At 35.3% G+C, this 21,403-nt stretch overlaps 2 protein-coding genes across 3 annotated transcripts; one reads left to right on the plus strand and one right to left on the minus strand.

Annotated features, from left to right (window-relative positions):
• Window positions 1–3,494: 3,494 nt before the first annotated feature.
• On the plus strand, window positions 3,495–14,647 carry LOC107878354 (putative E3 ubiquitin-protein ligase RING1a). 2 transcript variants are annotated; one of them, XM_016725308.2, is made up of 11 exons: window positions 3,507–3,957; window positions 4,110–4,149; window positions 6,653–6,689; window positions 6,772–6,844; window positions 11,492–11,573; window positions 11,675–11,795; window positions 12,002–12,043; window positions 12,810–13,343; window positions 13,477–13,584; window positions 13,946–14,170; window positions 14,284–14,647. In XM_016725308.2, the coding sequence occupies exons 1-11, from the start codon at window positions 3,696–3,698 to the stop codon at window positions 14,317–14,319; spliced, it is 1,560 nt and encodes a 519-aa protein (XP_016580794.2). In that variant the 5' UTR covers window positions 3,507–3,695; the 3' UTR covers window positions 14,320–14,647. The 2 variants fall into 2 exon arrangements, with proteins under 2 accessions (XP_016580795.2, XP_016580794.2); XM_016725309.2 differs by lacking the exon at window positions 6,772–6,844 and having other exon boundaries at window positions 3,495–3,957; window positions 6,653–6,711.
• Window positions 14,648–14,881: 234 nt separating this feature from the next.
• LOC107878353 (protein TPX2) lies at window positions 14,882–20,657 on the minus strand. The gene is made up of 20 exons (XM_016725307.2): window positions 20,376–20,657; window positions 19,037–19,127; window positions 18,620–18,938; window positions 18,507–18,537; window positions 18,133–18,307; window positions 17,900–17,996; window positions 17,716–17,817; window positions 17,524–17,631; window positions 17,288–17,443; window positions 17,126–17,188; window positions 16,971–17,051; window positions 16,720–16,875; window positions 16,502–16,633; window positions 16,328–16,408; window positions 16,098–16,217; window positions 15,851–16,017; window positions 15,650–15,758; window positions 15,512–15,571; window positions 15,329–15,423; window positions 14,882–15,205 (listed from the first exon to the last, which is right to left on the minus strand). Exons 1-20 carry the CDS (start codon window positions 20,530–20,532, stop codon window positions 15,085–15,087), a joined length of 2,421 nt encoding a protein of 806 aa, XP_016580793.2. The 5' UTR covers window positions 20,533–20,657; the 3' UTR covers window positions 14,882–15,084.
• Window positions 20,658–21,403: the final 746 nt, after the last annotated feature.

The following is a 21,403-nucleotide window of genomic DNA, read 5'->3' on the forward strand; positions in this document are numbered from 1 at the left end:
ACCCACTGTCATCTTTATAAAATTTCTGTAAAACCTTTATGTATAAAGGTAAATAAGTGGTTATAAATTAGGGAATAAAATACATAAATTAATTATACAGTGCACACATTTCATAAAATTCTTGAGAAATATTGTTTAACTCTTCTGGACTATAAGTCTCAAAAAATCAAGTTCTAAATTGATTTCATTTATCATGAATTTTTTTTTAATATAATTTCTTGCCAGGGATCCTGGACTAAAATTGATTTGGTGAGGAATCATTAAGTCTCGTTAGGATCGAAGTTCATTTCAGAAGCAGTTGGGATATCTCTATCAAATATATTATCATTATCTTAAACAACATTCATTTGAGGATCGATTTTTACCTTTGCAACAAATCTTGAAGAAGTAGTATCAATAGTACGTAAAGAAGCTGCACGATTTCTAGCTGGACCATATAATGGCTATATAGGAGAAATATGATGTACAATGGGTAATAATTTAGGCTGAGAAGAAAAAGAATGTCGCAGACTGATCATCAAATTGAATACAAATTCTACCATTCAAATTTTGAGTAATATACGAAAAGTCGCTATAAGTTAGATTATTAGTAATCCGACTCAGAGAAATAACCGAATTTAGGGTCCAAGTAGCTGGAAAATTAATTTCATCCCACTTGATAAATCTTCTAATGGTGACTTTAGACTTTGCGAATTTGATTTCTACCAAAATAGTCTGATCCGATGTATCATATAATTTACATCTTGGATTCAATGTGGACAATAATTTATAATAAATTCTATATGATAAACATATAAGTTCAAAACCGGGTGCATAATTATAACCATGCGTTTTAACATTTAAGGTTAAAGCATCAAGTATATTAACATCAGACAGTGATAACTGCAAATTTAATTGAGTATTAAAATACATCGGACCATGGCCACAGTAGATTCAATCGAACCCATCAGAGATTGTCGAAAATTTAAATTTCTAGCATCTCTAAGAGCCACAAAAAATGTTTCTAGTAACCCTTTAAGGGTTAAAGGTTTAAAAGCAATCTGAACCATACCAATATGTAAGTAATTATAATGATTTTTTATTACTATTACTATTATTATTATTATTATTATTATTATTATTATTATTATTATTATTATTACTATTACTATTACTATTATTATATTACTACTATATATAAGTGAAGGTTGGGGTGACTACCAAGGATATTTTGGTAATTTTAGTCATCCCAACCTTCACTTATATATAGTACTCCCTTTGTTTCATATTAGTTGACCCCTATAGACTTGACACGTCCATTAAGAAAAATATTTATTAGGAGTCTATTTTACTAAATTAGTCTTATTAATTATGCTTTGAAAATATAAATTTGAATATATACAACTTGTTTAGTAATTTAATGATAAGGGTATTATTGAAAGAACATATTAAAATTCTCTTGACTTTATCAATGGAATAACTAAATTGAAACAAATATTTTTAGAAAGAGAGCCAACTAAAATGAAACGAAGGAAGTAGTAAATAAAATGGTTACACGTGCATATGATTTTTTCTTATATTTATTATTTTTGTCATCATTTTTGTGGTACAATAAAATGGTTACACATGCATATTGTTTTTTCCTTATATTTATTAGTTTTATCCTCATGTATTATTGTAATAATATTTTTATTTAGACCTTTGTAATTAAATTATACATGGTAGTATTTTTTTATAAATATCTTTTTGTTCCTTATTAAATGGCTACCAAGGGTATTTCGATAATTTTATGGTGCAATAATACATGCATATTGCTTTTTTCTTATATTTATTAGTTTTGTCCTCATTTTTATGGTGCAATAAAATAGTTACACATGCATATCATTTTTTTCTTATATTTATTCATTTTGTCCTCATGTATTATTTAAATAATATTTTTATTTAGACCTTTGTAATTTAATTATACATGGTAGTATTTTTTTATAAATATCTTTTTGTTCCTTATTAAATTACTTGATTTTTATACTTCAAGGGTATTTCGGTAATTTTATGGTGCAATAAAATGGTTACATATGCATATTGCTTTTTCCTTATATTTATTAATTTTGTCCTCATTTTTATGGTGCAATAAAGTGATTACACATACATATTTTTTCTTATATTTATTAGTTTTGTCTTCATGTATTATTTTAATAATATTTTTATTTAGACCTTTGTAATTGAATTATCATGGTAGTAATTTTTTATAAATATCTTTTTGTTCCTTATTAAATGACCATCAATGATATTTCGATAATTTTATAGTGCAATAAATATTTTGAAATCAACGTATGTCTCCTCAACTTATATATTTAAAACCTTCAAATGAGATATGCATCATGTGCTTTTTCAGAAATGTCCAAACGAAAGATGTGCCACCAACTGTAGTTGCAACAATCTAGCTACATTTTTATCCACTTATATAATCACTTTTGCATTGGTTGGACCAATTTAGTAAGCTCAATTTTGTTCCACACTGAATGTATATATCATGTTAACATCGATTCATTGTACTATATTTGTTTTCTTTTGCTCCTATACTAAACAATTAAAACAAGTAGGAAATAATCTTCCCCAAAAGTTGAATCTCTTTTACACATTAGTGTTGCAAAATGTCCGTGCCTTGCACGAGCACATATATTGTGTGTGTGTATATATAATGGAAATAGAAATAATAGTAATAATAAATAAAAATGAAAGTAGGAGAATAATACCCACAAAAGACAAATTAGTAGTACTATCAATAGTAAAAAAAATGAAAAAATGAAAATAGTACCTACAAAAGATAAATTAGTAGTATTATTAAACTTTTACTTCTTTATTGGTAGAATATATATATTTAACTACAAATTCAGTGATTAACATAACTCATAAATTTTAAATTTTAACTTCTCTACTACCCTCATTAGAAAAAAAAAAGTAGCTTAATATTTCTCATCATCTCAAGGACACTACTCTTATTCTTCTCTTCTGTTCATCACTGACCTTTTTCTCTATCATCTAATTGGCATAAGATTCTAATGAGCAAATAAATTTATCACCAAAAATTATTAAAAACGATCATATTTTTTTGTGTGAACACAATATGTTTTAAACGACGTATTTTCTAATTAGTAAAAAAAGGGGAAAGAATATTTGGATCGTAGATTTCATCTGATCCTCACTGTATCACATTTTAACACACGCAATATATTCTCAATTTTGCAAAACATTAAAATTGCTTTCGAAATTGTTCAAAAGACCAAAAAACTCTGACTCACCATATATTTTTAATACCTTCATCTTGGAGCAAAATTATATATATGGATCAAATAAATCTAATAACTTTAATTTAAACTCTATGTTTGTATCCAAAAACCAATCAAATATACATGACTCTTTAACTACAAACTTGGCAATTAACATAAACTATTCTTGACAATCAATGTAAAATATATTGATAAGCTTCAAATTCCGACTCCGCTCATACTACCCTTTGTTAGAAAAAGGCAAAAAAAAAAGTCTACTTCTCTTGCCTTCTCTTTCTCTCCTTCTCTTCACTCTACCCCTTTAGCTTATGCTTTCATCAAATTTACAACTCTCTCACTTCCAAACACCAAAATAAAGCCAACAAAATTTTCGTAAAAAAGTAAAAAACTTCACCTTTTTCTGCAAAAACAAGCGGTGCTTAGCCAAAAATGCCAGCACAGAAACGCTTGCTATCGAATTACCAAGATGATGATGATAACAACAACAACGGAGAGGATGATAACTCCCCGGAGCAGGAGCAGGAGCAGGAGCAGCAGCAACACCACCGTCGCCGGAAACAATCACGGCGAGCTGTGGAAGAACAAGAACAAGAAGTTGAAGAGGAGGAAGAAGAGGAAGAAGAAGATGAAGAGGATGTTGATGGTGATGATGATGATCAAGAAGTGGAGAATAATCAATCTTCTGATAATGGTTAGCTTTTTAGCACTTTATATTAATACCCAAATTGTAAATCTGTGTTTACATCTGCATTTTCTTTTTTTTACTTTTAGTGTTGTTATGAATGTTTGTGTGCTTGTATCGTGCATTGATTTTCTTGGGTTTGTTTGTTTGATTGTTTGCAGATTCTGAAGGAAGTGGCACTGACCCAGAAGCCTTTGATGAGTAATAATTCTCTTTATTCTTCAAGATCTTTTTTTTTTTTTTTTAATCTGCATGGTTAATTTAGTGTTTTTTAACTGCTGTTTTCGATGTTTTTATCTCGTGGGGTTAGTTCAGATGTTGTTTTTATGCTATTTGGGTAGCTAAATCTGTGACCCTTTTGTTCGTTTTGTTGAATTTGATGGTTCTTGTTTTGAGCAACGGAAGATTGATGGATGCTGAGTTTCTACTTTTAAACTTACTTTGGGCGTGTTTTTGATGCACTCATGTTGCTTGATTTAATGCGTAAATGATCATTTCCGCATGCGATTGTTAGTTTTAATATCTGGACTTTTCGGAGGAGTTTTTTCTATAAGTAGATTAATTGATTGTGAATTTGGAAATGCTATAGGGGGTATTGCTTTTTGAGTTATGAAGCATCCATTTTTATGACTTACTGTCTTACCCTTTTTTGATATGCATTGCATCGCATGGTGCTCTAGTTTTACATTTACTTGTATTCTCAATTTATATATATGGAACTTGCCCAAAGAGGGAGGCAGTGGTGTAAACCAGAAATTTTCTTCTTGCCATACTTCTTTGAAATATACAACCTTAAAGATTGTAAGGATGTAACTACATTGTGTCACTCATGCATGTATGCAAGCTCATGCATGTTTTTTTTTTTAATCAAGCTTCTATACTTCTGCCAGACCCCACTTTGTGGGAATTCACAGGGTATGTTGTTGTTGTAAGCTTCTGTACTTCTTGAATGGTGTCTAATCCTATCGCAGTATGAGCTTAACAGTATAAGCTATATAATCTCGGCTGTCCCTTTTATCTTATTTTAGAGATGGATCGAAGATTAAAACTAGGATGGGTTCAACCTTCAAGATTCTTAGCATTATAATCATTATACTTTTCAAAATATGGGTTCAAATTCCTTATTTGTTGAAAATATAGTGATTTTTCACATATATATCGATACTCTGTGTCCAAAAAACTGGGTTCTGTTGACCCAGTTGCACAAACACTCTATCCGCCCACTGTTTCATTTGGCAGTTTTGTAAACACTTCCATTTTGTGGATATGGTAATGTTTTTGGTTGTGTCATTTGAATATGAGATACATCACAACGTGATATTTCAGTTTCTGATGTATGAAATTAGGTTCTTGACTTCAGCGTAAAATAACTCCTGGGGGCATCCTGAGTGTAGAGAATTTTATTTTGAAAATTTGGACTTTTCTGTTGTTCTAGAAGGTCGTTGATGCTCATAATTTTGTGTTTATCCTCAAATATTCAGCTTGAACTTACCTAGAACTTCATGTATATATAATCATAGACACTAGAATAGTCAACCTTTTCCTGACTTAGTTTGCCAGATTTTGTTGTGTGAAGGGCTGAAAGCCATTTAGGATGGGATGTTCTATTTTTTATATTTGTGCTTAAAGTTATGTAGTGCTTCAGATTTGTCCTCTTTTGGGACATATGTCACTGTTGACCGTTATCTATTTAAAATGGTAGTCACTCAATTTGCCAGAGGTCAGTATAGTTATCCTATTATATGTCTCTGGATCTGGCCAACAACAACATACCCAGTGTATTCCCACATAGTGGGGTCTGGGGAGAGTAAAATGTACGCAGCTCATACCACTATCTCCGAAGAATTAGAGAGGCTGTTTCTGATATACCGGCCATGCAGGATAAAACTTTCACCCATATAAAGCCATTACTTATATTGAACATTTATGGAATACTTTTGCCTTACTGTAAGATTTGTTAATATGAATTACATAGTGCTCAACAGTTGTTCATGAAATATATGGTTAGGTTTGTGCAATCATGATGTCAGCATGACCAAATAAGTAATATGAGTATATGTGTAAGATATCTTATTGATAAGTCTATGTGTCTTTTAGTGACTGGAATTGGTGTCTCAACATCCTTGATAACTGCAATTGGACTTCACAGAAGTCTTATACTTTTTCAGTGAAATTTACTAGTTCAAAATCCCTTGGATTTTCAAAATGAAATAACTTGTTAACTTTAGTCATATTTACTTAGTAATGAAAAACCAGTTATGTTAGATGGTTACAACGAGTATAAGGTGGCACACTATTTTCTTTTTAACATTTCCTGGGAGTGTGTCTATTTGGTTCATGGTTAGCATCATCACATTATTGTCCCTTGACACTGGAAGGTCCATTTAAGAAGTTGTTACTGCAAAGGAATAAAAGAAGTAGCTTTTTGCATTCTTTAGCTCAATGGAACCCTTTTCTACAGTTTTTAAGAAGTGTAGAACATCCCATTGTCCCGAAGAAAGTGAGGGTGAATTACATAAAGCTCAGTCAGGTTGTCATCTTGCATGCTGAACTGAAAGTTAAAATGTACAAATTTCTAGAAGTTATTCTCCAGAATGTAGAACCTTTTGATCTTACTGATTATCAATTTTCTACATTATCATCATCTCATATTTCTGGGTATTTGATTCAGTTTTGTAACTTTATAGTGTTTGCCTGCCTGCAGGTTGATCGCTGTATCACGATCTGAGATTCGTACCAATGTACAATGTCCTATATGCTTAGGTATTCTTTATTATTTTATTTTATTATTTTGAATATTTACAGCTTTGAGTTTTTTGCTAGGATTTCGATGAGAGAAGTTTTTTCGCGCAATTATTTCAAGCTCGTAAAGAGCTAGAATGTCCTGTATGTCTAGGTATATTTGCTTTCACATCATTATGTTGTCTAATGCTTTATACTTTTTTATTTATCCAAAATTGTTGTGATATTTGTGGATTAAACCATTTAACTTCGCTCTTTAGTTTTACCTTGAGTTTGTTTTTCAAGTTTTTTCTCCTCAAAATATCCGCTTTTATTTTTATTCGTTTTCCCGCACCCTTAAGAGAGAGTTTAGCAGATGATTCAGGATTACGTAAAAAAACTGGTATTCCTCTGAAGTTAAAAGTTGAAGAGACATATCAGTTGTTATTTTCCATATCTGGTGCAAACCTTTTCTTTGAAACTCTGCTGCCACCATGACAAGTCTTTGATAGCTCGTCTACATCACAGCACATAATTTTTTTTTTCACTTTTTACTGTTCAAGCGAAGGAATATTAGTTATTGATAAAAATGTGTACTGGAACTACTTGGATTGTGTAATCAATAGTTTACGGATGAACTTCCGCAAACCAATTATACTGTTTTATAGCCATTCAAATCAGTTTCTTACAAGCAACAATAACTTGTGACTGGACTTCATGCTGTAAAATTAGTAACTCTGCTATTAGATAAGGAAAAGAACCTCAATGAAAACCTGAAAAGAAAACAGAGCTGCAATAGGGACGTGAACTAGTTGCCTGATGTTCTACGTCCTTTTGGCATGTGCTAATTGTTGTTCGGTTGAACTTTTTCCAATCGCTTGTATGCAACAAGAAACTTTAGATCCTTAATCACTTAGATGTTATATAGTGATCATGCAACTCATACTGTGGTTGGTTTTCTTTTCTTCTCCTCTTAAGATGTCATATACATGATTTGATCCAAATTTGATCCTCAGTTATGCTTATCACAATATTTTCGAATTTTGATCTTTGAATACCAGAATTGTTAGGTGTAGTCTGGTTCACGGGCTAGTTATAATACCAGAATTATGATGAGTTTTATACCTCAAACTTTATCAATTATGAAATGATACATTAGTAATCTATTGCTTTATGCTGCAAACATAAAATTTATTGGTTTTATAAAATCTTATGCTTGGTTAAATTTTCCTTATGGGGCTAAGTGGCTAACTATAAACCCTTAGATTATCCCGAGAGTGACATTAAAAAGAGTTATCATATGCTACATAAACCTCTGAGAATTGTTTGTCCTTAAAGTATATTGCAAAATGATCTAATAGACCCCTGTACTTGTATGATTTTGTATTCTGGACCCTCCTACTCACCCCTTTGTGAACCGAACCCTTAAACCCAAAGAATCACCACATTTGAAACCTCTATGACCGTTGATCAAGCCTAGGTGACAACTTAGTGGTTGAGGTGGAACAAATGTGTGATTTCGCGGATATAGGGCGTGTACACATAATTTTTTTAATTAAAAATGTAACTCCTTTCTTCTTGGTCCCACCACCCTCGTTTCTTTACCCCAACCACACCCCTCCATTTTCCCACCTTCAAAACTTCAATTAATGTCTGGGAAAAAAATTAGAAAATCTCCTCAAATCAAAGAAGAAACTACAAAAAGTAATAACCCTAATTAAATTCATTTCATATCCAAACATAAAATGCTGAGCTTTCAATTCTCCAAAAAACAGATGCAAATCTCTGAAACATTGAGTTATAGTGCACCATTTTCATTGAATTTGCTTGAAGTTTTGAATGAAGTAGAAAAAATAGACGAGAAAACGTACCAAAGAAAGGTGTCTAAAGAAAAGAAATGGGGAGGGGGGGAGGGGATCTAAAAAAGAAGATTGAAAGAAGGGTGGTGGTGGATTTTGATGAAGAAGAGAGAAAGGAGTGGGAGGGAGAACGAGGTATGTTGTTGTTGTGATGAGAAACGGAGGGTGGAGGACTGTTTGGTTGTGTTTATCGGAGCTTGAAACTTTTCTGGTGGTGGGCGGACTGTGGTTGTTGGATAGCTTCGTCTGTGATGGAGCTCGCCGTTAATGGACGAAAATATAGCAGTGGGTGTCGTGACTGGTTCGGGGTTAGTTTTGGTTGAGCAGCGGATGAGTTGTCGTTGTTGGAGCTGTTCGTTCCTCCACCAAAAATGGTGTTTCGGTGGGTTCTGGTTGGAATTCAGATAACAAGGAAAAGGTCGGTTTGGTTTTGGGTGTTAGGTGGCTTCTGGTGGTGTTCCGGCTTTGGTGAGACCAGAGATAAAGAAGAAATGGAGGTGGGAGGAACGAAGAGGGAGAGGAAGGGGGTGGGGGAGGTATTTGATTTAGTTTTTATAAAAAAAAAAGTTAATTTCATGTGTCATTAAAAAATGGCGTGGAATTCCACGTGTACACGTTTGTATTACACACACATCAATCGGATGAGAAAAAGGTTTAAAATTTTGTGTTGCATTGGATTTAACGGTTCAGTTGGAAAAGGAGTGTGTAGGAGGATTTAAAATACAAACACATACTAGTACGGGGGTCTACTAGACTATTCTGCCTAAAGTATATACGAAGACAATTCTCAGAGTTCTGAGTGATAGAATGTTGTAGGTGGTTGACCATACTTGACAGGGATTGCGCTATTTTAGTTATATAGTGTTGCAACAAATGACATCTAAGCAGCTGGGAAAAAACAGGGATCAAAAGAAGACACCTAACTGGAATTGTTTCAGCTATAATATTTACCAGACCAGTATTATCAGTCTAGAATTATGCCAATCCCTGACTTGTGTATTCAATTATTCTCGTTCTAGATGTTCCCAAATATCCAGTAACAATTGACTCGTACTGTCACTATGATACGAAGTGTGAACTTTCTTGGATGAATTGTGTGTTCAATTACGCTTAGTTGAAAAGTCTTCAAGATGCTTTAGTTATGGGAAATTATATATATAGCACTTGATTGAATTATGGTTTAGGGATGATGAGAATCCTATATGGGCTTACATTTATAATATCAGAATTTTCTTTCTACTGGTTGTCCATCTATAAATAAAGTATCAACAGCGATCCTGTACAATTTGGTGCAGTGCTCACTTAAGCTTGTACTCATGGCTCCTAAAGACCCTTCTGCAACTGTGCAGGCTGCCAAGGCAAAGCTAAGGATGACAAATAAAAGCCATTATAGTGATGATACCCTTATTAGGTGAATTTATATACCAGACGGAGCGACTTGAAAGCTGTACCTTCTATTTCTTTGTGATGAGAGAAGCTTTAATACCTGGATGCTATTCAAATAACCTGATATTTAGTTGAAATCCTATTATCTCTACTGGGTATCATTTCCCATTTCCTATCATCGGACCTGGCAATGGTACCTAGGCATTGAGTGCTATTGCTGAGACGGGTGGAATACGTCATTTTGAAAAACTGCCGCAAATCTACAATCTCTTTCCTTTAGGAAGTGTCTCAAGGTGTGACAGACTATAAACTTACAGATGTCAGAGTTCAATTGTTTGGTCTTTTGTGAAAAAAGGTAATACTTGTAAACAAAAGTCTACTCCTCTGAAACACGTGTAAAATGTGAGCAAGTTCTGTATTACAAAAGATTCAGATTCTTCTTCCAAAAAATAAATTACGTTTAGAGCTTTGACGAGAGAACTTCTCAATGTGATGCTGCTATCCCTCCTCCCTTGAGTTTTATCATGGTGACTTGTTCTTCCACCTTGGTTCTAAATCAGAGGGATAAATTCCTATGTATATTTTTTTGCGCCTGCGATTATCCTAAAGTTGAATACTACTTGACTATTCAGCAAGTTCAGCTGAGAACTCTCATTTTCTTATCCTTTCCATGTCTTCCAGCTAGAGTATCATATGAACTTTTCTTATCAGCAGTATCTTCAAAACTGACTTCTCTTTTTTCTCTTCAAACAGCAAGTGGTAGTATTTCATGATTTCTGCTAGGAATGGGATAGCAAAACTACTAAATACCTTTATAGAAAAAGGAAAAGTACCAAACACTGGCTTCAATTGTCTTTTTTGTTTTGTCAGTATTTGCTGGTTACACTTAGGACTTGGTTGACTTCACGAACAACTCAAATGACCATAATCTTCTCGATAACCAAGTTGTATTCCTGGTTTTACCTTCTTCTATACACTATGAGGAGCTAATTGTTTTCGCTTCAGTTCTTGGTTATTCTCCGTGGCAGTCTACATCAATCAATCACAGCTTCACTGAAGGTGTTTTTTTGGGACAATGGTAACAAGTATTATATAAAAACGGCACAAAGATTGCGCTGAAAACCAAATGTAAAGAAGAAAGCAAAACTCATATCCTTGTTCTTCTCACAAGGATTCTATGATATCTATCAGCGTATCTACATCTTTTACCAGTTCTTTGTTACACCAAAAATGAAATAAAAATAAACAGTACGTCTTGATTTTCTGCACATTACTAGACTTATTTAAAACATCTTGTATTTCTTTCCAATTGGTTCACCATATGCAAGCTTGGGATAACTTGCCACTATTTTTTCTGTCTGTCAGAATCCCCTGTGTTGTTCCATCAAGCTTATGGCTTCACAACAGACCTTGGCATGGCCTATTTAATGCCTTTCATGTTGGAGGATAAATCTCAGCTGCACCTGAAGTTCCACTTCTTAATAATAGATTTGATTACTAATTTGCTATGTGTTGGTTGGAGACTACAGAGTCCAACAGTTTTTTTTTACCATTGGGTGCCTGCATTGCATACACAGGTATTATCAAGAGAACTCGGGTTGTGATGGGATGTCAACACCGTTTTTGCAGGGAATGCATAGATAAATCAATGAGACTTGGGTATGTAATGCATTAAATCAACTTTGTGATTTAACTAGTCTTTAGATCTCAAGAATTACCTGAAGACGACCATGAATTTGCTTGTAATCTCCCTTTTACAGGAATAATGAATGCCCTGCTTGTCGCATACATTGTGCTAGTCGACGGTCATTGCGAGATGATCCTGGATTTGATTCCTTAATTGAGGCAATATATCCAGATGTTGAGGAGTATGAAGAGGAGGTATTTCTTCAATTCGTGTATTGTGCAGCTTAATATTGCCCCCCCCCCCCCCCCCCCCCCCCCCCCCCTCCCCTGTATAATGAGAAAAAGAAGAGGAACTAAGGGAACAAAGAAGAAATACAAAACCACTGGAGGCATATATTCCTATCCTCTTCCCTTTTGATGAAACTTGTCTCCTGCTAATTTGTGGAATATCTTTGTTTCAGGAATTTGTCTTACTTGAAGAGGAAAGGGCACGCAATGAGCAGGTCAGTTAAAGAAGCACCTGAAATCCTCATTCTTGAGTCGACATGTGTGCATTTGTTTGCACGTTTGTACTTCTTGCTTGCATGAGTTGTCTTTTTCTTACAGCGAGTGTGTGTGTGTGTATCAAGTTGTTACTGGAAGAGAAAGCAGATGTGGAGGTGATCTATTTATTAGTCAGTACAGGTCCATGCATGTTGAAGATGGATGTTATGAATTAATAGAACTTAATCTGTTGATGGTATTATCTTTGTAATGTAATAGGTTTTCGCCGCTTTATCACTAAGACCTAAAAGAAGCCATTTTATTAAAAAACTCTTATTTGTAAAATACGACGCCTATTATGGCCAAAATCACATCCTGCATTCTCAGAAAATGAAGATCTCCATGTGTCCGTCTAAGTTTGCTGGTAACTGACCACACGTGCTCTACTAACACGTGTTAAACCAACTTTTAAAAGAGGGTTTTGTATTTACAGAATCTGAGAGTGAATTGGCGGATTTTTTTAACCATTGTTTGTGAAACATGTGTTTCCAGGTTCCTTCTAAAAGAGAAACACGTGTTTTCAGGTGTTACAATATGACTATCCGATAGTCAATTTACTTTTATGGGTTCACCCAGTAGAATATAGTTTATTTTTGTGCAAATTAACTGTTGATTAAAATGGACATAGATATAAATTTTTTTCTTTCTGATTGACACTTCATTATATGTTGGGGGCAAGCCATAGACCTGATACATGCCTTATATTTTTTTTGTTTTGCTGGACAGTTTCAAGCATCCATTGCCAAAATATCTCAACGCCAATCTGAAGCATTAATTAAGAGGCGCAGAGGTGGTAAAGACGTAGCTACTCCCTCTACACAAAGAACATCTCGCAACTTTCACAATGCTTATTCAAGAAGAAAAAGAAACATTCATGGCACAGAACCTGAGCGGTCTGATCCAAATGAGAGTGAAAATGATGACCATGATGAGAACAAAGATTCACCCCTTAAGGATGAGCGTGGAACACAAACCAAGTTCAGGAAACGCAGGAGGCGTAAAGGAGCTTCGACCACCCAGAATTCTCCTTCAGCTGCGAGTCCAGATGGTGGTCACACTGAAACTGCAGTACAACTACCCAGAGACAACCCAAGTAATTCTCCTGGACCTACACTGAAGCCTGATAACTTTACTTGGGGAAGAGGCGGTACGCGAAGCCACAATCGACATGGCAGTGGCGGTGGTAGCAGAAATGCTCGCAATTCTCGAATATCCAAGTTAGTTGATTATCTTGAAAGTGCAAAAGCAAATGACGTTGAGGTAATAGATTCTCTAAACATGCTTATTCATCTTATTCAAGAATGATATTGTCCTAGCTTCTTTATACACAATTCATGAACTGTCTGGTTCTTTCAATGGTCGTGTATCCGTAATTCACTCTTTTTTTTTGCAGTTAAATATCCATCTTGAGCTTGTTCCATTTGACAAACAAACGACACCAAGTCTGAAAAAGCCCCATTTCTGCTGCACGCCAAGCACATCAGTTGGGCACCTCTGTGAAGTAAGATTTCCTTCTCGTCATACTTCATTAAGAACAAAAAAAACACACTTTCCACTATCCTCTTCAAAAATAGATATGAAACATAGTCATATCGTCTTAGCGACCTAATTAACAGAAGTGATTAGAAGCTGTCTGCTGATGTAAAACAAATTTCAAACTTTTTGGTGCTGCACAATCTTATTTCTGATCACATGGACATGCATTTCTACTTCAACTTTGATATCTCAATAATGATGATACATGTTTGTTGTTCTATGGTTATGCCTCTAAATATTGTCAATCAGGAATTGCTTCCATAAAATCTGCAGTTTGTTCTCTTTTTCGTCCCTCGACAACTTTTGTAATAATATTTTGAGTTCAGCTTGTTGCTCAGGAGACAAAATCACAAGCCAAGGATGTTGAATTAATGGTAGCAAAGGTCAATAGTGCTGCTATTGTTGCGTCCACCATTAACCATTCAATCTCAATGGATGCATCAAACGTGGTACCTCGAGCTATCAATGGTTCCAATGTTACTCTGGAACGCTTGGAAAGGCAAGACACTGTGGGAGGAATCAGTTCCAGTTGCGCTTTAGACAAGAATCTGGTGAGTTGGAGCTACAAATGGGGAATCAAGTTCAACTGAATGACTTCTCAAAATTATGTCGGTTGATCTTTCCATTAGTGTCCCACCTGAACGATTTTTTCATGTTCTTTCAGGTCCTTGTGTATGTGCAAAAGAATTCTGCGGTATGATGATCATTCAGCTGACATGTGACTTCCTCAAGGTCGGCATTGTAGAAGATGAGTGCAAGGGAGAAAAGAGTGCGGGAATGTATGGAAGCCAACATATAGGAGCTTTTTTTAGTTTTCCCTAAATATAGCAATATAGTACCTTCTTTCTTGTTTCCTTTTACCCAAAGTTTTGGTTTGTTTACAAATATGTTCATCTCATCAATTCACAGAAACGTAAATGTTTGTTCTTTTTCCAACCCTTGTTTTTCCTCTCCGTGGCGGAGTCATATTATAAGGGTGTTTAGTGTAATTAACTCTTTATTTTTAATAATATGAACATTGCTACTGAGATTGGTTTACACACCACACGCCCATTTCTTCCCCCAATTTTCTCTTCACTATACCAAACAAAAAGAAGAAAGTGGGCATGGCCATTCTGTCTTACTTGTTAAGAGAGTAAAAAAAGAAGAAAGAGATGTATGTACCAAATTCTTTAATGTTGTGTTTCTAAAGAAATGTAGAAACGTTAAGGAGCTTTTAAGAAAGGAAAGAGATATGAAACAAACTAAAACGGAAAGTAAGATGAACAAATTGAATAATGTTTAACGCATATCAATTCTTTGTTGTAACAGAATGTACTTTTTTACAGATAATTTTTAACGGATACAAAGTGCACATTTTGATGGATAAACACATTAACTCCCAACTATTTTGATTACATTGTCCCTAATCTTGGATTCAAGGATTCTTGAACACATTCCTGTCAGATTTTTGGATATGTTCATATCACCTCATCTGGGAGGCAGCACTAGAAACTGCAGCATAGGGACACGCCATTTTTCTCCTTTCTTGCCTTTTAAGAATCAACAGCTTGGGGGATCTTGGTTTTGTCACCTTTTTGGAAGACCTGCGGAGTTGTGTAAAAAAAAGGTTCAGTAGTTGTTCCAAAATGCACAACAATAAGAACATAAAGACCCTCGACTCAATATGTAAAAGGAAGAAAACAACTAGTAGCATGGATGTCGCATACTTTTGTGGCTGGAAAGGATGATCAAATTTAGGCACAGGTCTTGCATGAGGCACCAAAGTTTTTCGCAGTTGTTTCAGGGCCATCTCTTCCTCCATCTAAAACCATCACAATCCACACATTAAGAATTTAGTCTTAACCACCATCATTAGGATTGCTCGAAATAGCACAGTTAAATATGCATACCATTCTTGCAGCCTCTGCCTCCTCCCTGTATCTTTGATACATCATTTCTTTCTCCTTCATCTGCACAACATAATATGAGTGTGGCCATAGGCTTAAAAGGCCTCAGAGAAAGTTGTCTGCGAATGGCAAAAGCTTTACCTTCTTATCAAACTCAGCTCTATCTGTCGCCCGGTGATCTACTTTTAGATTAAATTCCTGAACTTGAGTGAGGGGCTTACGTACTTTCTCAGGAACTGGAATTGGATCCCTACACATTTAAGGGTGGGAAAACATTATTCATCTTTCAGATTCATTAGGAGAAAAGATGGTACATAAAATGGTCGTTCTTTGAGGCCTTACTCGATCAAGACTGGTTGCGCTTTAAAAGTCCTCATCATTGCTTCTTCCTTCTCCAATCTTAACCGTTCTTCCAGTTCCTTCTGCATCTCTCTTTCATGCCTAACCAGACTCTCCAGTTGGAAAGGTTCGGGTTTTGTACAATGCTTTGGTTCTGGTTTTGGTGGAATCTGGCAATGAAAACATAAGAAAAGAATTCACATGAAAAGGGGTTTGTAGAAAAAGATACAATAGTTAGTGTGTTACATACCACAGGGTAATCAGTTGTGTAAGGATATGGAGTTGCTTTGGGAACTCTTGACCTCTCTTCTTCAATCTGTTTCTGTAGAAGTTCAGTGAACAGTTTCCTCTCTTTCTCCGCTCCTCTTTCCTGAGTTCAAGAAAAAGCTAATCCATGAGGAGCTACATTATTTCGATAAGAAGTAACAACAACAGGAACAACACAGAAAATTTTTTAAACAACACAGAAAATTTACACACCTCCGTGTAGAGCTGAAAAGGATTTGGTCTGGTGTTTTTCGGTATAGTCTTTTCATTTCTAGGTTCAGATATCAGGGAAAGCTGAAAATTGGGGAAAGTACAGTGAGGAAAATGTTTTAAGTATAAGGTTCTGAGGTAGGAGAAAATAGTAAAAGGATGATATTCTGATGTAACCTTGTCAAAGAGATCCGTAACGTTAGCAGGAGGTGGAATCCTTTCATCTGTCGCAAAATGAAATTCTTCAGGCACCGTCACCTGCTTCTTTGTGTTGCAGAACATTCCCAGATCTCCTTTACTTTCAAAGATCTACAATTCGAAAAAGTCAGCAACACACAGAACCAGTTTTGATAATTGATTGACAGTAGTCTAGAAGGTGTTCGGGGGTGTGTTACCTTCTTATTGAGAGGCCTAGCCTTGAACTTTGGAACTTTCTCAAGTTCTTCCTTTTCGAGTTCTTCAGAGCTTTTAATCTGTGGAGGTCGTGCTCTAAGTGACGTTTGCAGAACAGGTGATTTAGGAGCTGTAAGATGTGGCTTCCATTGATTACTCTGTGGTGAAAAAGTTTAAATTAGTTGGCACGAAAGCAAGTTAATAGTTTTTTAATTCAAAGTATTTACAGGAACCACTTTTTGCAGTTAGTAACCTGAGTAGATTCTATGGATGATAAGACTGAAGATGTTTCTGCATTCTGATTGGCTCTGGTCATCGTCGATAAATGAAATTCCTGCAGAAGAGTAGCATATCTCAGTTGAATTTTCTTGAATTATTCTTAGCTCTTCATAGTCCGAGTAACCATACCTTAAATTCTGGAAGTTGTGGTGTACTTTTAGGTAATGCTGGTAGATTTGGAGCTTCCAAGATCTGTTCACAAATGTGCAAAACAAAAATGGTATGATGAGATTAGTAGAAAATATTTAAAGTCGGAATGTAAAGGACGCAAAACTATCTATAAATTGAGACCTTTTTGTTCAATGGGCGAGCCTTAAACCTAGGAATTTTAGCCATCATTTCCTCCTCAAGTTCAGCTGAACTCTTCACTGTAGTTGGACGCACACGTTGTACAGTCTCAAATTCAGGTTCTTTAGGCGCAGTTAATGTTAGTTTATTAGGCTTCCTCTGCATCAATCAAATATAAAGCTTTAAAAGATGTTTAAAGGTTTTGAAAAATAGAACTAGTGGATAGTTTCAGTTGTTACACGTGAAGTGCTCATGCAAGACAGAGACATCTCCCTTGTGCTAGATTGGAACTTCTTCATCATTTCTGCTGTTGAAATAAACTGTGGAACTGGTTCTCGGACATACATCTTTAAACAGTATAATCTCCAAGTTAGATTCTGAATATTCAAATAACATGCAAAATAAGGAAGATGTAATCAATGGAAAGCTACCTTCCTGTCCTCTTTACGAGGTTTGGCAACCGAAGAGAAGGTGGAGCCATTAACTCCAGGTTTTGTTTTGTGTGGCAAATTTTGTGGTTTGACATCCAGAATCTAGATATAGCAAAATCCCGTGAGGTCAGATTCAGATAAAACAACTTGAAATATTCTGCATTTTATGGAGAATATAAATTACCTGCTTGGCTTTTCCACTTTCTAATTTTTGTCTCTTTATGGCTTGGTTTTCTTGACCAAAATTGGGCGTTCCAGCAGCATTTCTCATGATTGCTTGCCTGTGTGCAAGCAAATGAAGTTCATCAACTCTATCAGGCCAAAATAACATAGAGGAGATAGAACAAGAAGCAGAAGGAATAATGAGGGAGTGAAAAAATTGAAGGCGCCAAGAAGCTACAGCAGCAGATCACTTACTTTCTCACGCTGGCAGGATTAGAACTCTTAACATGCAATGTTTTTGACTTCAACGCTGAAGGATTTCTAAGCATGCTTGAAATTTTCTTCGCTGTCTTCTGATTGTTGGAATCAGTCTTCCTAGGGTCTATCTTCTTAGACGTTGGTGGTGGTGGTGGTCTTGGGGTGCAAATTTCTGTACAAGAAGGTTACGATCAGATGCCTTGGCAGTGGACATTGTCCGCAAAATGGATTACCCAGTGTAGTCCACAATGTACAATGTGGACAAACCTTACCGCTACCTCATGGAGATAAAGAGGCTGTTTTGGAAAGACCCTCGGCTCGGAAAAAAACACTAAAGCAACAAATCAAAATGACAAGCTCAGGTAACTAACCTTGACTAGTTGGCTGTTTCTCAACAGATTCCTGTAAAATTTAATAAGTATAATGAGATACAATGCTCAAAATAGGAAATGGTACTTCAGTTACACAGGATATGCAGAAGTACCGGATTGGGAAGACTGCTATCAAGTTCTCCTCTAATAGCATCATTTGGTGTCACCTCTTCCTTAACCTCAGAAGACAAAACATTAGCTGCAGGTTTGTTCTCATTTGGTGTCACCTCTTCCTTAACCTCCGAAGACAAAACTTTATCTGTAGGTTTGTTCTCATTTGGTGTCACCTCGTCCTTAACATCGGAAGACAAAATTTTAGCTGCAGATTTTTCTTCATTTGGTGTAACATCTTCCTTAACCTCAGTAGACAAAACCTTAGCTGCACGTCTGTTCTCATCTGGTGTCACATCTTCCACAACTTCAGCTGCAGGCCTGTTTTTAGAAAGAACCCAGTGCATTGAAAAGAGTAAGAACATGATGGTTAAATGACACTAAAATGAATTGGCATCGTATCATTTGAATCTTGAGACCTTGTAGTACTCTGCAAATTCTCGCCTTCAGTTAAATCACATGGGATCTCAACTTGTACTGATCTACTGGTCTTGATTCTTGGCATACAAGCTGCAAAATTTGACGATGACATAATCAAAAATCAACTTTTCATTTCAAATTGGTATTCCATAGCGAAAATAGCTATCAAACCCAGCTAGAAAGACCACAATTTGGTCAGCAATCAACCCAGCTGATCTATTTCCGATAACTTCATAATTTGCAATCAACAGAAGCTACAAAATCTCATAATAAAAAAAAATTAAAAATTCACGAAGAATTAATCTAAATAGCCGGACTGATTAAACTAAAAACAGCCGGCAAATGTATAATATATGTATATAATCTAAAAAATCTATATATAGGCCTCCTACAGTACACAGTAAATCTGCCCGGCTATTTGTGTGAAGACGCCTACACATTCATTAACAATCTACATCCGACCGATAAATGTTCAATGCTACACCACATTTAGTAGTACAACAGGATCTAGAAAGCGAACCAGGGTGACTTGAACTGCAAAAGAAAACCAGCTTTAGAGGTTAAGCATTCCTAAAAAAGTTGACCTTGAAATAATCCTTAAGCCTTCAAGCCCTAATTTTTCAATAATTTCAAGGCTGATCCCTACTAGTTCGGGATTAAAGGTTAACTGTATTCACTGATAAAGCTAATAATATCTCAAAATTTCAACTCAGATGTCTCTCCACTGAATTGATATGGTATGAAATGGAAGTCCAACAACAACAACATACCCCAGTCTATTCCCACAAAGTGGGGTCTGCCGGGGGGGGGGAGGGGGCTTGTAAAGTGTACGCAGTCCATACCACAACTCAGATGACATAGAAAGGCTATTTCCAATAAACCCCAACTCACAGATAACAGTATAACCAACAAAAACCATGAAAGCAAACATCAAAAAGGGATATCACACCGCTAGATAATAAAGGAAACAAGATATCCACAAGGTAATAATACTGCAAAACGAAATGGAAATCGCAAAAAACAACTATCTCGACTTGGCGGTAGGCAGTGAGGTAGCCAGAATTTTCACTAAGTGGGTTCGAAATATAAAAAGTAAGCACACGAAGAGGCACTTCTACTATACATACGTGAACAATAATTTTAATTAGTGTAATTTTCTGCTGAAGGGATCCACTCTGGTGGTTAGGGGAAGGAGAAATGGAGAAGGGGATTACAAGGTGACTGAGACAATCGAATCCTCAACAGAAAGTTCAGATAGCCAATCAACTAAGATTCTCCGACTAACTAACAATTAAAATTCAGACTAAGTAAATGGAAAGAGTAAAAAAGAAAACATACGAGAAGGGGCATAGCTACTGTTAATTTCAAACCAAAGCTCAGCCTTGCGCATATCCTCCTCCGTCTCTCCAATCATGAAATCGTAAAATCGCGGCGCTGAAAACTCGTAAATTTCATCGATTACAAATACATTCGTATCATCTTTTCCGTCCGCCATTTCTTCTTCTGTGCCTATCAAAGAATGGAAAAAGAAAAAAAAAAAAATGTATGTTGTGGTGCTTGCTGGCAGCGGGAGAGTATAAGAAACGGTCGAATTTTTGATTTGGGAATTAACGGTCGAATTTTGCTATTTAAATATATGATCTTGTTGACCGTTGTGTATTCTATATAACGGCTATATAAGCAAAAGATCAATTCCATGGAGGAAACGATGTCGTTTGGGTTTATATATGAATAAATGCTAAACTTTTTATGCCTTTTCCTTTTATATATAGATGCTAACCAAAATTAAAAGAAAAAATACATCATTTCACCTTTGAACTTGTCGCCACAATTTACTTTAACACTTAAACTAATTTTTTTATTTATTTACCCGCTTAACATCTTTAAACTGAATTAATGTTACCTCTAATGCTGACGTGAATTTTTTTTTAAAAATAAAAAATAAAAAATGAGTATTTTATTTTAAAATAGACATGATCCTACTTTTATTTTTCACATATTTTTTCTTTAAAAAAATTAAAAAAAAAATAAGAAACCCAGCTTTCATCTTCTTCGTAACACCCCCACCCCCAACACCCCATTTCATCACCTTTTTTGTAACCCCCACCCCGTTTGTTCGTCTTCTTCGTAATCCCACCCGTCTTCTTCATTCCAAATCCTTTACTAAAGTTATTTTGTTGTTCTTCTTCACAATTTTAAATCCTTTACTTGATTTTCATTACTTCAATGTTTCTTAACTCCGTATCACCGTTCTTGATTCTCCTATCAGAACCTCCATAAATTGCAGCAATGTTAATTTTCATTAACTGAAAACTTGATTGGTATATTTTTCTATCGAACAAGGTCATCATCAACTTCTTGTTGAT

Source organism: Capsicum annuum, chromosome 7, assembly GCF_002878395.1.
Source record: "Capsicum annuum cultivar UCD-10X-F1 chromosome 7, UCD10Xv1.1, whole genome shotgun sequence".
In the NCBI taxonomy this organism is placed as follows: Eukaryota; Viridiplantae; Streptophyta; class Magnoliopsida; order Solanales; family Solanaceae; genus Capsicum; species Capsicum annuum.

Bases quoted from the DNA above. Each gene is read 5' to 3' on its own strand.
- LOC107878353 (XM_016725307.2), bottom strand. From the start codon at position 20,532: ATGGCGGACGGAAAAGATGATACGAATGTATTTGTAATCGATGAAATT. The intron at 16,409-16,501 runs GTTACATCAGAA...CCCAATTTTCAG, and splicing joins TTACGGATCTCTTTGACAAG to CTTTCCCTGATATCTGAACC. The intron at 16,218-16,327 runs GTGTGTAAATTT...TCTTGAACTCAG, and splicing joins CTTTTCAGCTCTACACGGAG to GAAAGAGGAGCGGAGAAAGA.
- LOC107878354 (XM_016725308.2), top strand. From the start codon at position 3,696: ATGCCAGCACAGAAACGCTTGCTATCGAATTACCAAGATGATGATGAT. The intron at 3,958-4,109 runs GTTAGCTTTTTA...GATTGTTTGCAG, and splicing joins TAATCAATCTTCTGATAATG to ATTCTGAAGGAAGTGGCACT. The intron at 6,845-11,491 runs GTATATTTGCTT...TTGCATACACAG, and splicing joins AGAATGTCCTGTATGTCTAG to GTATTATCAAGAGAACTCGG.